The sequence below is a fragment of the Lathamus discolor genome, chromosome 3 (genome assembly GCF_037157495.1).
Source record: "Lathamus discolor isolate bLatDis1 chromosome 3, bLatDis1.hap1, whole genome shotgun sequence".
Classification (NCBI taxonomy): domain Eukaryota; kingdom Metazoa; phylum Chordata; class Aves; order Psittaciformes; family Psittacidae; genus Lathamus; species Lathamus discolor.
The window spans coordinates 130187766-130200939 of record NC_088886.1 but is presented as its reverse complement, the minus strand read 5'-3'; the positions used below and the strand labels follow the sequence as shown (position 1 = coordinate 130200939).

At 45.5% G+C, this 13174-nt stretch overlaps 1 protein-coding gene across 3 annotated transcripts in view; it reads right to left on the bottom strand.

Annotated features, from left to right (window-relative positions):
- Positions 1 to 7273, bottom strand: part of GBF1 (golgi brefeldin A resistant guanine nucleotide exchange factor 1) — a 110369-nt gene extending 103096 nt beyond the window's left edge. For 2 of the 3 annotated variants that reach the window (XM_065671766.1, XM_065671767.1), the window contains exons 1-3: positions 7022 to 7273; positions 1372 to 1477; positions 12 to 78 (exon numbers count right to left, since the gene is read on the bottom strand). In XM_065671766.1, the coding sequence (XP_065527838.1) occupies positions 12 to 78; positions 1372 to 1477; positions 7022 to 7029 (181 nt within the window). In that variant the 5' untranslated portion in view covers positions 7030 to 7273. Of the gene's footprint in view, positions 1 to 11; positions 79 to 1371; positions 1478 to 5117; positions 5277 to 7021 lie in introns of those variants that run through there. The other variant, XM_065671768.1, reaches the window with a different exon arrangement.
- Between the last annotated feature and the right edge of the window lie 5901 nt (positions 7274 to 13174).

Below are 13174 nucleotides of genomic sequence, written 5' to 3'. Positions count from 1 at the left end.
TAAAAGCTTACCTGTTATATTATTCAGAACTTCTTTTAAGTAGCTAAAGCTATGCAGCAGGGGATCCCTTTCTTCATCCTATAGGTTATATATAGAAAGTCATTAACAAGGCAAACATATTTCTGAAGACAAATCTTAATATTGGGTCTGTAAAGACCCATTCATATTCACAGGGCTGAGTTTATCACCGTCAGTGTGTTTACTCCATCAAAATCAAGAGAAGCATTTTTATTTTCCCGCTAGTGCTCCCCAATGTCATACAGCTCAAATGTCAAAGCACAGGTTCAAGACTGAGCATTCCGATTTGGTTTTATTGTCCTTAGAAGTATTTCTGATTAGCCTTCCACTGTTCAATAAATTTCAGAGCAAATCTAACTCGTATCATATTGAAATGGCTCATCTGGATTTGCTATAATGTTAATCTATGCAGATTGTAATGGGAACAGAAATGCAATGACATTTGGTGCCATTAAAATAACTTGAAGGAAAAGAAAAAAATAAAAAAATCACAGTGCAAAATTTATATGAATAGCTGCATCCTTTAGCCTTAGCCTATCTTTACAATATTAAAATAAGGAGGAGCAGCAGTTTCCCCAAGCTGTGCACATCTGCAGCCACACCTCCTACTGGGTGGCAGTGAGCTCTAATGAAGAAATGTCTGGTAGAACAAGGGCACTGTCCTTTGACAAACTGAAACCACTTGTGCTGGATGACAGCCATCTGCTATTTATGTGACATTCTGAAGCACACCATAGATGCAGCTCACCACATGCACACATTTACACTATGGAAGCCATAAACTGACTGATGCATCATTAAACTTGGAAACACTGTATTAATGGCTTTTAACAAAACAGGTTTGCAGCTATTAACAGGTTTCAGTAAGGAATATAGCTGGCAGTCAGAAAGCAAAGCTAAAGATACTATGCCATATGAAAAATTAATATATACCCTACATATAATGACTTCCTCAATTTTTATTTCATGATTTTCATGATAAAGACTGTCTTCTCTAAGAGAGCACTCAAGATATATAAAAGCACTGTGCTAGATAAAATAACATTATATATTCAAAACCTCTGCTATAGCAGGCAATAAAAGTCTAAATGAGATGATTCCCACTGGAATACAACGAAGGGGTTTCTATTTACTTATGGGGTATATAGGCAGATTTCCAGCTTTGTACCTCTTACAGTCACTGGCACAAAAGAAGCCAAAACTACTTGGCATGAAACAATGTAGAAAGTTATTCCAGCTTTACTTATAAAGTACTGTAACAAATGCTAAAAAAAATAAAATTGAGGTTCTTTCCTAAAATCAGATGATCTCTGTTACAGCATGAAGAGCTAGCAACAATTCAGGGTAACTTACCAGATGTGTGTGAGTGCTCCATCGGGCATTACGCTTTATGGCTCCCACCACCGCGTTGATTTCACCTTGTACAATGTAAATGTTCTTATCTACCATCCTGACAATTCTGAAAATAAAAGTAACTCAAATTAATCTCCAGCCCCTCAGAATCATTCTCTTCCTCTGATGAAACACCAAATTGGCCCTAGTCAAGCAGGAGGCCTGCAGCAATGCAAGAAACTCTTTCAAATCTTTCTTTTGTGCATGCAGACAAGTACAGTTATTTTGTCAAAAGGAAGACAAAAGAAAGGCTCTTTTCTACAGTGTGTTTTCAAGACCATGAGAGCAGACAGTTGGTTGTAACAGGGCAACTGCGAAGCAAGAGACAACTTTGCCAAGGCACATTCCTCAGTTTTTTTCTAGTCTATGTAAGCTCACAAAAAGACAAAATGCTAGGGTACCAGGACACACACCCATGACAATGCAATCACACACACATCTCCAGCAACATGCAGAGTCCTGCAGCTCTACACAGAACACAAAGCCAATCTTGTGCTCTGTTAAATAAGCATCAGTGGCTTACCAGAGCAAAGCTCTTCTGGACTTTAAACTTTGACAAAATAAAGTCATTTATAACAGATGTTGATTTCACACTTACTTCATGAAAAAACCTTTCAAGAAAGCAGGCAAGTAAAAAAAAAGTATGAGTAAGACCTCCACAAAGAAATGAGCAAAACTAGAGACAAAACTGGATGGAACACAGGGAGAAAAAGTGAGAAAGCTGATGGCAGAAATCTGTTCTTATGTAGCCTCAGGTTTTACAGGGAAAAATTTAAACGGATGTACCCAGAGAGAGAGGCTGAAGAAGCAAAAACTATTATACAAGCAAGAAATATTTGTAATGGTCTGAGAAAAAGAGTGGATTACTATAGGATCCTTCTGTCTATACTAGCTGTAGCCCAGACACAGTCAAGCATAAAGAAATAAGAATGTAGGGGAATGAACAGACACAACTGTTTATAAAAAATAAACAGGACACATAAAGAGGCTGGAGAGTCAGATGATACCACATCTGCAATTGAGAGGGATTTAGTGAAATAGTAGCCAAGTAATGAGACTTTTTCAGAAGATATGAAATGAGGAATACAACTTGAAATCACAACAGGCCATCCATAGGGAAGCAAAAGACTGAAAGATGAAACATTGATCACAACTCTTGAAATCAAACAGGCTCATGTAAAGGACTCAATTGAGAAGAAGGGGTGGAGGGTAATAAAACACAGTGAACACAAGGATTTTTGCTCAGGTAGCAAAAGCAAAGCTGGAAGGAAACAGTTTTTGCTGTATTACTCCAGAGCTCAAAAACACCACTACAGAAATTTCAGAACATACATCCTGAATCTACCAGGCTTCGTGTTAATTAACATGTTTGAATTATTAAAAACACTTCAAATATATAAATATCCTGAGTGAGACTAATTTGCTTCAGGACCCTGTAAACAACGGAAATGAAGCAAAATATTATTTAAAAAAAACAACCCTCAATCTCAAGGGAGAGCATCAGATTTGTTGTTTCATCTTTTTACATGTTTGCAATAGGTAAAACTGTTTCTCACTTCATTAGATTACTGATAACAATATTCCTAAGTGTCACACAGTTAATCTGCGGTAAAGACAAAAGTGTTTTCTAATATAGGAAATGATATGACAGACCAGATCAATAGATTAGCTCATGCACTACCACATGACTCGGAAAAACAAATAGTTCAGCCAAATAGTTTGCTTGCGCCCTGAAGAACAAAGGTTTATATCCTCCCTCCACAGCTGTATAACAGAACCACAGATATTCTTCCTGCTTATGTGTCTAATGCTTGAGATGTTTCCATCCTCAACAGTAACTTATTCCATATATTGACTACATTCAAACACCCTTGGGGTAAGAGTTTTTTCTACTTCAGTACGTTGGTTTTGTACAAGGCATTAATGAGAGATTTTCTCCTCTACATAAAATTCCTCACTTACTTATTTCTTCTTTCAGCAATTCCAACATTTTCCACATTTCCATACAGGCAGTTTGAGGGATCAAAACTCTGGTCTAAGAAGTACTTTGGGGGAAATACTTCATACATTCAAATTTGTCAAAACTCAATTTTTTCCTGTCTTCAAGATTACAAAACAATATTGAGCATGCAACCTTTGTGGTGCCATTCCAGGCATTTAGTAAACTGGCATGGAAACAAAGTCTCCCCTAGCCTGATTTGGGAAAGCATGTGAATACCAGACATATGTATCTCATGCCCTGCACATACAAAGATACTCAATAATCTTGCCAATATTTAAGGTGATGCCAAAGCTTAAATGCTATTCTGCATACTACTGAGTCTGCTTGTAGGGCTCCTATTTCTTTCCCTCTACTCTTAACCTAAAAGAATCAAGACAGAAAAGTTTGTTAAACAAAACCTTTCCTGAATGTAGGAGACTTACAATGATCAGCTGTTCTTAAACCTGGTGCTATCTCCAAACAGCAAACTATGAAGACAACAGACACAGACCTCCAGCACACACCTTTTCTTTTTAATCTGCTGGGAAACTGAACATGCTGATCCTTTCAAGCAAGGATGCGAAAGATCATGTTGCTTGGCAAGGCTCTCCTGACATTAAAATTCTGCAAAAACTAAGGGTTTGTTTTTTTTTTTTGCAGTTATATCCTTTCATTATTAACTATTTGAGAAGCCTTGGTGAGAATGCACTCTTTTCCTCACTGCAGATTCCATTAAATGTAACTTTATTAAAAAATACTAAAAAAAAAAAAAAAAAAAATCACCTTATACATGCCAAAAACTTACCTGTCCAATGCAACTGAAATAATCTATTGTGCTGGAGACACTAATCCACTTTCAGATCTTTAAGCATGGTGTGGGGGGGTGTGTGTGGAAATCCTACTTTACATTTAAGCTTGCAGTTAGCCAAGCAATAGCATACACACAATCCCAAGTAAACCACAGCCAAACAGCTTCATTCACGCAAAGAACCTTTGCAACTATATTATGGAGAAGGAAACAGAAAATAATTAACAGCCAGTGGGGAGGAAAGGCATAAAACTATTTTCAGAGATGTACCTTGTAAGCTAAAGCCACCAAAAGTACCACCCATTTCTGCGAAAGTTTATTTCAGACAATAGAAATAGTTTCTCTAAACTCCAAGTTTCCTAAAGCCTACCCTTTATAAGCTATCAGGTAATTTTGGTATGCATTATTTCAACTCTTAATTGCTAAAACCAACTGGTTACACTTTAGAGCTCAGTATAGATGTACTGAAGGATATACTGAAAAAAGTTTCAAGATTGAAATGAATGCTCTAAAGCTACAGAGAGAAAGTCATGAGATTTACCAGACCAACACCAAGTGATCAGTTTGGTTTATGAGAGCATGGTAGTAGTAGTCAAGTAAAACCACTAACTGTTTGTTCAACATACAAAAATATATTGCTGACATGAATTCAGGCTTAATGTTACAAAGGTATGGTCTGAAGAGTGAGATATTGTGTAAGTGTTGGCTGGACAGATTAACAGAACTACCAATGCTGAAGATCAGTAAAAAAAAGCCTAGCCAAGCCATGGTTCCAACACTTCTTCATGTCTTCAGATTAAGACTGGATACCTTTCGTGAGAGCACTCTTTAATCAAACACAAGATAGTGGACTCAGTACAGAAACAACCACAGTAAGTTCGGTGGTCTAGAATTACACAGAAAAACCAGGAAAGTTACCTAATAGATTTCAAATGCTTTTCAGTTCCTTATCTCTTCATTTAGTCCTACATAAACTCCTGTGTCTTTTTCATGATAGGTTCATAATCTGCAGACCAGTCCTCAGATTTCGCTCCTGTGCAGAACTTCAACAAGCAAAATGGCAGCTCCAAACCAAGGCTACATAGCTGCTCAGCCCACCTGAGAAACAGGAAAGCTGTCAGCACTCAGAGCCTCGCTGCTAACAACATTGGGAACATTATCAGTGGAAAAAGGTCGATGCCTGAGCGCATCATAGAAGAAGAAAATCTTCAAAGCATTCTCAAAGCCTTCAGCAATGTTCTATGGGCAGTAATCACTTTTCTGAGACTCCTGAAATAGTATCAGATGTGAAGTCATCACATAAAAGCACTGGTGAAAATTACGTTGGCAAATGTTCTCTTACACATGCACTTGAACGCTCCACTCCTCAACCCTACAACACACTACTGCAAAACATCTCAGTGCATGTGGGCCCAAATTTTTCCCATGTATAACCATAAGAAGTCTCAGGTATACTATTAGGAAACACTCCCTCCCTTGCAGGTAAAGGTCTGCAACTCTTCTGGAAACAAGCAAAAGTTAGCATCAGAAGTGACAAAGTCTGGCAGATTTCCATCAAGTCACTTCCCCCCATCACTAACTTTCACCTTCAGCTATGGAAACTGACTCAAACCTGGTGAAACTGCTCCAATAAACAGCAATAATAAACAGCAACATAATCACTACATATGCAAGAAAGGTAGTACTTCAAAGTAAGCTTCTGTTGACCTAAATTTGCACTGATTATGATAACGCATAAATAGTCTCTGACCTAGATTTGGCCACTGGAGTCCCAATATAATACACTGCTATCAAACCAGAAACATAACACCCTTTAGTCCACGAATCACAAACAATTCCTGCCTAACTCAGAGCTAGCTAGGTTATCCAGAACACTAGCTGGCAACAAAAAAACTCCTTTGTGTCCCTCTAAACTGCATGCAGAAGGTACATGAATCCCTGCCAGGAAACTTTACTTGCCTGGGTTTTTCATGTAATAACTACTCTGCAATAAATATCACTGGCAGCAAACGTTCAGAGAAGTCAGCATGTTTCTCCAAACGCTAGTTCCTAATGCCTAGACAAAAATAATAGAAAAGTATTAATTTATAATTATGCACAGTCCAGCAATGGCAAAATTCTGAGCAGTGACGAACACTCTTTTAAAAAGATAAGCAGCAGTAACATGACAGTGGTGGCACATCAGAAAGGAAGGTGGGACAGGCTTCTCAAGCCTCCGCATTTAGCTGCAACAACGAGACAGGGCCTGGGAACCAAGAAGAGAAGGCAGCTCCATTTATTTGTCAAAACTGCAGAATAAAAATGAAACCTAAGGGAAATATGAGAGGGGTAATTTCTGTCTTCCGATTACTTCACACTGTTTAAACCAAGAAACATGGTACCAGCTGAATTCGTAACGTACGCCCCAAGTTAGCTCCGAGCCTTCCTCCTGCAGCAGCCAAGCAGCTGGCCACATGCCGGGAGAAGTCTCCGCTTCCCCCGGTATTTAAGCACGGCATCTTGGCGCACAGGAAGTGGGTGCCTGCGCCACGACCCCACTCCGAGCCGCGACACCCGCGGCCTCCCGCCCTGTGGGGCACCCGGGACAGGCCACCACGCGCGTCGCGTCACGTCACGCCCGGGCCTGGAGGGGCGGCTGCCAATTCCCCCCACTCCCGCCCGCCGCCGAAGAGGCTGCCCCGGCACCCTGCCGGCCCCCGGGCCTGCCTTGGCTCCGTTCACGCCCCCCGCCGGCCCCGCACCGTTCCCCCGCCGCAGCCTGCCTCCCGCCCACCCCCGCGTCGCGACAGTATCGCGACAGGTACTCGCCGCCCGGCACTGACCCCCGCATCCAAAATGGCGGCGCCTGTTCACCCGCGGCGGCGGCCTCTTCACATATCGGTCAGGCGGGCAGCGCCGATACCGGGAGGGCTAAGCCCTCCCTCTGTCCGCCCCCCGGCCCTCCCGGTGGCGGCGGGAGGCGGCGGCGGTCCCGGCGAGGCCTCCGAGAGCGGGGTCCTCGCGGGCACGGGCGAGCGAAACCGGCTCCGCACCGCTCTCACTGACGTGGAAACGGGCACACCGCAACCCGCTGCCTGGTTACTGCGCCGACGGACAGCCCGCGGAGCCAACCCGCGCACGATGCGGCCGGCAGTTCCCTGCGGTGTCCAATGGGACCACGGCTGAAACCGGAGGAGGCGGGCCCTCTAGTGACAAGCGGAAGAAGGCCAATGAGAGGAGAAAGGGTAAAACTAGCAGAACCGCTGGCCAACCGCGAAGGCGTACCGCGGCCGCGGGGCGCAGCCGGGGTGGTTGAGCAGAAGCCGACGGAAGGGCTGCCCTCGGGAGCGTTGTGGGTTGTGTCGCTCGCCCGCCCCGGGGCCGGTGGGTTCTCGGGGATGCCCCCTTCGGAAGGGGTAGCCCCAGTGTCCGGGACTGCCCATGGCCTGGCGCCTCGGCCCAGTCCCAGCCCCTCGGCGAGCTAACAAGTGCGTGTGACCGCAGAAGGGCTCTTCCGACGGGTGGCTGCGGGTCTTCCGAGTGGAGGGGCTCAGCGAGTCAAGTGACACAGGGCTTGTACGCAGTGCTTGGGCCAGTCACGTCTTCTTGGCATGGTGAAGCAGGAGGTGCAGCAGTGGCTCTCCTCCGTGATTTGCCAGTATTTCCAGCTTGTTTATGGCCTCTCCCAGCTGCTTCTCTGGAGCCGGTTGGGAGGTGGTGCTCATCAAACGGCCTGTTTCCTCCTGGAGACCTCCCCCGTGGGTCCCGTTTTTGCTGTTCCTGTTGGTGGAACTGCTGCCCTGGACCAGTGGGCAGGCAGGAAAGTTCAGATGGACAAAACACAGCATGCAGCTATTAAGAGAGCGCACATAACAGCACTTGGAAGAGCACATGCAGCTTTTCCTTCCTCTGCAGTCCTGCTTCCCTGGTGATTTTCCTCAGTTCTGAACAGCACTTATGCCTTGCTTGGGCTGAGCCACAAGCCGTGTGCTATGGCCTTAGCTCATCCATTCCAGCTAGCCTGGCAGCCACAGCTTCAGTTGCTCTTTGAAGCCAGTTTATTGACCAACACTTTGCAGCAAGAGCAATCACAGCTTTGCAAACGTACAGCATCTAGCACAATGAATTCTTCGTGCTGGTCTAAGCTTCTCTGCCGTTTTCTGAGGCTATGCTCCAGTGTCGGTGCACTATGTATAGTTCAATAGCAGCAATCTGCAGGGGTCACTCTGCTTATTTAAGCTTCTGCCATTGAACTTGGGGCAGAGGACAGGGCTAGCACCTGCATCCAGGTCAGCCTGGGGATCTGTTGTGGCAGGTGTTAAGAGTGATCAAAGCAGCAGCTACCACAAACTCTTTCTCTGAGGAAAACACAAATCAAACTGAAGGTGAAGGAAAGGTGAAAAGGTCAAAAAGTATTCATTCACTGTCCTAATCACAACTTCATCTGCTGCAGCATGGCTGAAGGAGGGAAGTTCTCATACAAAGGACCAGGGGAATGTGTAGCAGAACTCCTTGGCCGGTCAAACCCAAATCTGAGGTAGACTCAAACGCTGCCCTGAAAGATGGCCATCGTGTCCCTCTCTTGAGAGCCCAGCCTCCAGAGAGTCTGTTGTGGGATGAGGCACTCTGGAAATGGTGGTCACGATATCAGAAAATCATAGAATAGTTAGGGTTGGAAAGGGCTTTAAGATCATCTAGTTCCAACACCCCTGCCATGGGCAGGGACACCTCACACTAAACCATCCCACCCAAGGCTCTGTCCAACCTGGCCTTGAACACTGCCAGGGATGGAGCATTCACAACCTCCCTGGGCAACCCATTCCAGTGCCTCACCACCCTCACAGTAAAGAACTTCCTCCTTATATCCAATCTAAACTTCCCATTTAAGTTTTAACCCGTTCCCCTTGTCCTATCACTACAGTCCCTAATGAAGAGTCCCTCCCCAGCATCCTTATAGGCCCCCATCAGATACTGGAAGGCTGCTATGAGGTCTCCACACAGCCTTCTCTTCTCCAGGCTGAACAGCCCCAACTTTCTCAGCCTGTCTTCATATCGGAGGTGCTCCAGCCCCCAAGTATCCTTCCCTTTCCACATGAATAGCTGCCCAAATTGCCTGATCAAGAATCAATGTTCTTTAGACTGAAACTGCTGTTATCTCGCAGCTCTGACAGCTGGAGACCAGGGGACCGCTTCAGCTGGGCTTTACCTGATGGCATGTAAGAAGTCTTTGGAGTTGGAATTTTAAGCTGTAATTGCATTAAGCACCCACATTTATTCTCCAATAATGGAACAAGATACAGCATGTTCCAGTGGTCAAACATGGGCTCGAAAGCTAAAATGTATCACCCCAGCCTCTCCTGCAGCCATGGTGCATGCAATTTTTAGCTTGAGTTCCTCAGCTATAAAACAGGTGGTCAAATACCTAGTGCAGAGAGATTGCAAAAGCCATCTAAACACTGAGCAAAGGTTTGCAGAACAAGCACATTAGTTGCTAGTGCTTTCTCCTTCTCTTCCTCCCTGCTCCAGCAGCCACTGAAGCTCCTGTGGTATCTGCCAGCCATTTGGAAATTCACAGGTGTGAATTCCTGCTCAGGGAAGGGAGTTTCAGGTGGTGGCTTGGCCACTGCACATAGTGCAGCTCAGTCCAGGTCAGCCAAGCCTGCCTGCCCTCTCAGGGTCTGTAGCCCTCTCTCTGCCTTCCTGCTTCTTTCAGTGTCAGCCACTGAATCTCAGGTTCCCACCCTTTCCAATCTGGTGAATCAAACCCTCCTAAGGTGTTATTTATGGAAGCCTGTCACGAAGCTTGAAACCAAGCCAGCCAGGAGCCTTCTGCTTCACCCAAATGCATCTTAGTGCATTAATAAAGAGCAAACATTGCAATGTGCTTTGCATTTTTACTTACAACCCAGCACTGCATTGTCTGGAGAGAAAAACAATATGGTACAGCCTCGCGCTGCCTGGGGAGAAAAGAGCTTGCTGGCACTGTGTTAGTCAGCTCTTGGGCAGCCCAGCACCGCCCTGGCCGCACAGAAAATCCTGCTGATGTGACAGTGCGGCACCAACGCCTCCACCCCGGCAGCAGCAGCAAAACCTGGGCTGCTTGGGCCGCCTGATCCAGCGGCACTTTGCCAGAGCAGTGCACAGCTGTGTACAGACCATGTGTGGGCAAGCTGGAGCACTCGTTTGCACCAAAGGACACAGTTGTAGGAGCAGGACACAGGACAGTCCCTTTATTCCCGAGATAACACACTAGTTCTCACATGCAAAGTGGTACAATGAAACCAGACACCAGACTGTGCAAATCCCTCAGGTTCCAGCTGCCTGGTCAGGGAAGCTGCGCATTATCCTCACTGCGAAGTAGCTTTTCAGCAGGGTTTCTGTCTTGATTATTCCTCCTCAGCCAACAAGGAGCACACAGAGGGGCTGCAAACTCAGTCATCTCCTCAGGCCTTGCCCAGGTACCTGGTGAGCACACCTGCTTTCATCTGAGACACCCGAGCAGCCAGCTCCTTGCAAAGAGCACTGCCTCATGTGCTGCATCAACTGCCTTCATTTGGGCCCAGGATGCCAGAATAAAAGACTGCTCCCTGCAAGCCTTTGATGAGACTGTCACAAAACCATCCTGCAAACCACCTCTGCCTCTGCAATCTGCATCAACTTTGCACGGTCCATCACTCTTGCTCAGCCCCTGCCAGTTCATGGTTATCCATAGATATTAGACCCATGGGCACATGCAACACACAAATTTCCTAGCGGGTTAAAGAGCCTGAGAGAGGTTGAATTTCCACGCCCTCCTCTTAGAGGCTTTTGCTGTTTCTCAGAGGCTTAGTAAGGTTTCCAGAAAAAGAGAAGAAAGAGGGAGTTGACTCAGAAGCAATTGTCATGGCTAAAAACTACTTGCAGCTACTCTCCCCAGAGCTGAGCATCCCAAAAACGCTGCTGAATGCTGAACACAGTGGTTCTAACCAGCTGCTTCTTTCCAGAGCAAGCTCAGGTAGAGGCTAGCCCAAAGCCAGCTGAAGGCTCTCCAAAGGAAAACTGATGTGCTGCATCTGGTGCAACATGCACCAGGGCGAGAACTTAAAACTGAGGCGGCAGAGCTAAACTGAGAGTCAAGAATATGAAAACCGTTCTCTGGAAACTATACAAAGTACAATATTGTGGGTGCAGAGCAGCCCCCTTAGGCTAAAATGCTCTTCCAGCCATTCTGTTTAGCCCATTTCTCAGGAACACTCCTGCACTTCCCACTGACACAGAACTCTCCTGATGAACATCCTGATATAATGTTTTCCATTGTCTCTCCTTAGTCAAGCCAAGCCATGGTTTTTTGGAAGAAGCAACTCAGGCTCAGTTAGTCATATCTTTGTCACCTCTTGGCTGGACTACAGCTATGTGATACACCTGGGCATGAAGCCCACAGCACTTGGCAAATGCCAAATAGAAGGGCATGCTGCAGTGGAAGCCCTCGCTACCACAAAGGCATCAAACCTACCCTCTGTTCCCTAGGCCACCTTCTGCCTTGGAAGCCAAGCCAAATTCAAGCCTGAGTCCTGATCTTCAAGGCATTTGACGGCATGGACCCAGCACGGCCAGAAGATCAGTTAGGACACAAAGATGGAAACCATGATCAACAATCAACAACTCCACTGCTCTCCAAGAGCAGTGAACACATCCAGCAGGCGGAGTGCATCTGCCTGTGACAGAAACGGGAATTTCTTTGAGAACAAACTTCCTGGCTGGTGAAAAATGCAGAATGTCAAAGATGCTGAGTAATTCCCTCCTTTTGAATATCCCATCTGCCAAGATGTGAGTCAGGTTCACTCTGGGTTTAGTTTACTTTCGCTTCCCCCCTCCGCTCTATTTTTTATTTCATATAAAATTATCTGTTTCCTGAACCCAGGTGAAGTTCTTGGTAGCAGCAAGATCTGCTACTACATTTCAACAAGACACTCTGGAGCACTCCCTCCCAAAGACACCCTTCAGGGGTCAGTCCAGCAGTTGTGCTGAGATTGCCCTAATGGAAGACTCCTTGTGCAGGTCCCTTTATGGTCTGATCCAGCAGTCTTCACACCGTGCTCCACACAGAACAAGCTTGTGACATAGTGCCCAAGGGAGATAGCTAAAACCACCTTTGTTTCGTTACTACTTGAAAGCGTAAGCACTACCTGTATTTGCTGCAGGCTACTGATGATGAAAGGTTTGGACGGAGAAGGAAGCAATTCAAAATAAGGTCCCTTCATTGCTGCCTATCCTGAGTAGGGTTTTCAGCTTCCCTGTGGCTTGTGGTGTCAGAGACAGACTGTCCCGTGGAAAGTGCTAGTGCTATTACACTCCGCTTCTCTTGATGGAGACGAGCCTATGCCAGGGTGGATTAAAATCTGGGCTGGAAAAAGATGCGGTCTGGTTTGCTGTCATTTTTGGCAGGCAAAAAAGCAGTTAGGCAAACACAAACCCCAGATTACTACCGTTAAAAAAACATGGTAATTTCTCATAAGTGTGTCAACATTATGACTCCTTTTAAACTCTCTGTGTCTCTACTGAATCAACGTGTTTGTGTGTGGTTTTGAGCTGTAATCCATAATGCCTGGGTCTTCTTAACCTCTCTTAACATCCTGTGCTTGTTCGTGTACATTTGTCTTCCTGTACATATCTATATGCCACGTTATGCATTTAGCAGGCTCCCTAAATATGGCTTGTAAATCACCCGGGGCTAAAATTCACTCCTATTCTCGCAATTTATTTCCTAATCTCTAAAACATGTCAGTGGAAGAGCCTGAGAGTGACCTTTGGCATCATAAATCGGAGAATAGGTTGACATGGAAATGACCTCAAGAAAATCAGACCGTAGAATCACGCGTCCAGCTCCCTAAGAGCCTGGCGGGGATAAACCTCTCCCCTGGGCTCAGCCATCCCAAAGCAGGAGAGGCCAGCCCTGACTGCTGCAAACCTCTCCCTGTGAGCGCTGGGAGAGAACGGACGTGTCTGCTCTGAGCGAA